At 33.1% G+C, this 4,009-nt stretch overlaps 1 protein-coding gene across 1 annotated transcript in view; it reads right to left on the bottom strand.

Moving 5' to 3' along the window:
* LOTGIDRAFT_229697 (hypothetical protein) overlaps positions 1–2,050 on the bottom strand; it is a 2,940-nt gene extending 890 nt beyond the window's left edge. Inside the window, exons 1-5 of the mRNA XM_009067113.1 lie at positions 2,029–2,050; positions 1,383–1,627; positions 908–969; positions 570–695; positions 74–161 (exon numbers count right to left, since the gene is read on the bottom strand). Of these exons, the coding sequence (XP_009065361.1) occupies positions 74–161; positions 570–695; positions 908–969; positions 1,383–1,593 (487 nt within the window). The 5' untranslated portion in view covers positions 1,594–1,627; positions 2,029–2,050. The remainder of the gene's footprint in view (positions 1–73; positions 162–569; positions 696–907; positions 970–1,382; positions 1,628–2,028) is intronic.
* Between the last annotated feature and the right edge of the window lie 1,959 nt (positions 2,051–4,009).

The raw sequence follows: 4,009 nt of genomic DNA, 5'->3' as shown, positions 1-4,009 counted from the left end.
AGAACACACACACAGAAAAAGGGATAAAACACTCCATCAATTTTCTTTTTGATTTTTCCGATTTCAAATTTACGTTTTTTATAATCAGTTTTGTGATTGACTTTGTCCCATGGTGGCCACACCCATATAACTCTTTTAATTAATCCAGTGGCACTTGCACCCTACAAAACATAAGATGAAATCAGAATTAGAATCCATTTGTTTTCAAGGTTTTAGATCATGTTTCTGTCGAATGACTTGCCAATTTCCTATGACTTTTATGTACAATCAGTGTAAATTTACAGTTATACATGTACTTTCTATTAGTAATAAGATAAAACCTAAGCTTGAATTAAGGTTGGAGTATTTGAACATTTCAAATAATTAGACTAACATTAGTCAGAGCTTTAGAAGATATTAATAAGTACAATATTATTGCTTTTAATCGTTTCATCAGAATCTGATAACATATTCATTAGCCTATCGTGTTTCATTCTAAAACCAAAAGAAAAACACATACAATTTACCAAATGCATCATGTTCTAATCATATGTACTCTATTAATATCAGGATAATTTTAAAAAACATACCACTATAAAGACATCATTTCTCTGCATTAGTGAAAATAGTTGTATATCAGTTGTTGGATATTTTAACAGTGGGAAATCTTCAGTTATAATAGGATATGCATTATCATCATGACCATCAATATGTAGCTGAAAACAAATTTAATTGATGCTCAAAGCTGCAGAGAAGTGTTTTTGGTGTGTTTGTTTAATGAGTCTGATTTGCTATTTACTATTCAAACATATAAGAATTGGGATATCAGCTTTACTATAGTACAGCTAGTCTCAGAATATTTTCATGATGTCCACTTCTGATTTTATCTAACACTGTGAGATTATATTAACAAGAGATTAAGACTTACTATTGTAACATCAGATTTTGTAATTAAACTCTGTTCAGCAGCTGCATACCAATAAGGGATTACTAAAACAAGTATCATTAATAATGATCAGGATTATTTCAAAAAGTTATATATGCACAGTGGCACCTTGCAGTTATAAAATCATTTTACAGTGGCTTAAAGGGAATTACTTTTCATTGAGCTAAATAGAAATGCACAAAGAATTCTTTGATCTTTGCATGTGATATAAGTTTTCAATTCCAAATTGTTAAGGGTTGCTAATTTGCTCAGTCTGCAGCACATAATGCCTCAGTTAGTCCTCCATTCTGATTCACTGTGCACTTTACAGGTCAGCTGACCAAATTCATTAATGACAAGGGGAAACTGGTGCTTCATGAGGTGCATCTATATCTTAGGTTACAGAGCAGGCATTATACACCACTACAAGCTCCATGAGCCACAACAACCCCATTAAAGGAAATAGCAACTCCCATACCTTCATGATGTTCCTCCACTATGACAACTGGTATTCTTGATGAATCATTAACTTTTAAATATCTAATACTAGGTGGGAGAATATTCACAATGTTTCTAAGAGGAGTTGTTTTGTGTCTGTTGAAACTGGCAATACTGATTATACAATACACAACCCAAGCAATTATACCAGCAGACAACAGCATCAAAAACCTTCTTTTGTTGCTTCTCATTGTATCAGTAGGCTGCTATAAGATCATCAGATTTCTGCAATTGTAAATAGGCTGTTGTGATATGAATAATATAGAAATATGTGTGTGAGTTTCAAACAATTTCAAAAAAGGACTTTCAGTAATACGTCTGATCTCTGCAGGGCTAACTTTACACTGATATGGTAGGCCAAAGCCTATATTTTTTTTCTATGCAAATTTAGTACATTTAATTATTTGGATTTCAAATTTCACAAAGAAACTCCTATCAAATGACTAAGTTTTTGAAGTAAAGGTTAGCCTACTTTCTGTAAAACAACCCTATCTGAAGAAAAAAGTTGTAGGCCTAAGCCGAAATCAATCAATCTCAAAATACAGAATGATCAGTATCAAAATCAATTGTCCCAAAGTATATGCTTCATTGTAATCCATAACTTTAAGAGTTTTACGATTACTTACCATAATATATCTGGCAAGTGTTGCTAATGGCTGAGATCAACTGGGCAGACGATAAGGTTTGCAGACAAAAAACTAAGATCAAGTCCGCAGACGATAGCCAGCAGACAATAAGAAAATTGAACTTTTTGACTCATCCTCGCGATTTAGCCAATCAACGACAGCGACACAAAGAAAATGATCGGGATTCCCTTAAGGGACGTAAATCATGTCATAACAACACATGGTGTCCGCGAACGTAGATTTTCAATAAATAACTGAATATAGAAGTAATGTTATTTTAACAAGATCAGAGAAGCTATGGGAAACGTTTATTATTCATTTATCAGGCAATCACAAGGTAGGTAGATCATCACAGACTCCCGACTTATTCTTTTTCACGATTACACAAGCCTAAGCATCATGCCTACAGACCAAAATTATAATTCCTATGGAGAAATATTATTACAATACGACAAAAGAGAAAAAAATTCAGAACCACCCATATTACTGTTTTGCCACTTTTAAACTAGGATAAATATTAAGATAAATGAATATTCTTTAGATTCTACTAGGTGTAGTATCTCGGAATTTCTGCTTTTAATCCAAAAACTCGATCTGAAACACCCCCATGAGGCTTTAAGCAGCTATAAGTCATTTTCGTCGGTATCAAAACTACTATTAACCCCGTTTTGCCACTTTTAGACTAGAATAAATATTAAGATAAATGAATATTCTTTAGGTTCCACTCAGTGTAACATCTCGGAATTTCTGCTTTTATTCCGAAAATTAGACCTGAAACACCCCTATTAGGCTAATGTTAAGCAGCTATAAGTCATGTTTGTCGACATCAAAATTACTACTAACCCCGTTTTGCCACTTTTAGACTAGGATAAATATTAAGATAAATGAATATTCTTTAGGTTCATTTAGGTGTAACATCTCGGAATTTCTGCTTTAAATCCGAAAATTCGAACTGAAACACCCCTATTAGGCTAATGTTAAGCAGCTATAAGTCATATTTGTCGACATCAAAATTACTACTAACCCCGTTTTGCCACTTTTAGACTAGGATAAATATTAAGATAAATGAATATTCTTTAGTTTCCACTAGGTGTAACATCTCGGAATTTCTGCTTTTAATCCGAAAACTCGACCTGAAATACCCCCATTAAGCTCATTTTCACAAGTTATATATCACATTTGTCGACAGGAAACTACTATTAACCCCGTTTTGCCACTTTCAGACTAGAATAAATATTAAGATAGATGAATATTCTTTAGAGTCTACTACGGGTAGTATCTCGGAATTTCTGCTTTTAATCCGAAAACTCGACCTTGAACACCGCTACTAGGGTAATGTTAAGAAGCTATAAGTCACCTTTGTCGATTTCAAAAATACTTTTAACCTCGTTTTGCCACTTTTATAATAGGATAAATATTAAGATAAATGAATTTTCGTTAGATTCTACTAGGGGTAGTATCTCGGAATTTCTGCTTTTAATCCGAAAACTCGGCCCGAAACACCGCTATTAGTGTATTGTTAGTCGACTTTAAAACTACTATTGACCCCGTTTTGCCACTTTTAGACTAGAATAAATATTAAGATAAATGAATATTCCTTAGGTTCCACTAGGTGTAACATCTCGGAATTTCTGCCTTTTAATCTGAAAACGCGACCTGAAACAGCAATAGGCTAATTTTCACACTTTATATATCATGTTTGTCGACATCAAAACTACTATTAACCCCGTTTTGCCACTTTAAGTCTAGGATAAATATTAAGATAACTGAATATTCTTTGAGTTCTTTTTGGTGTTTTATTATATTGAAATTTCTGCTTTTAATCCGACATCAAAATTATCCTTACCACCGTTTTATCACTTTTAAACTAGAACGATGAAGATGAATGAATATTTTGAAATTCAACGAGGTATTCATCTGATACCTTGACTGCAATGGACTTTTTTCTGAAGTTTGTGAACGCAGCAACTTTATTGACGAA

This window comes from Lottia gigantea (genome assembly GCF_000327385.1).
Source record: "Lottia gigantea unplaced genomic scaffold LOTGIsca_8, whole genome shotgun sequence".
Classification (NCBI taxonomy): Eukaryota; Metazoa; Mollusca; class Gastropoda; family Lottiidae; genus Lottia; species Lottia gigantea.
Note: the sequence above shows the minus strand (reverse complement) of the source record. Positions and strands in the feature narration are given on the sequence as shown.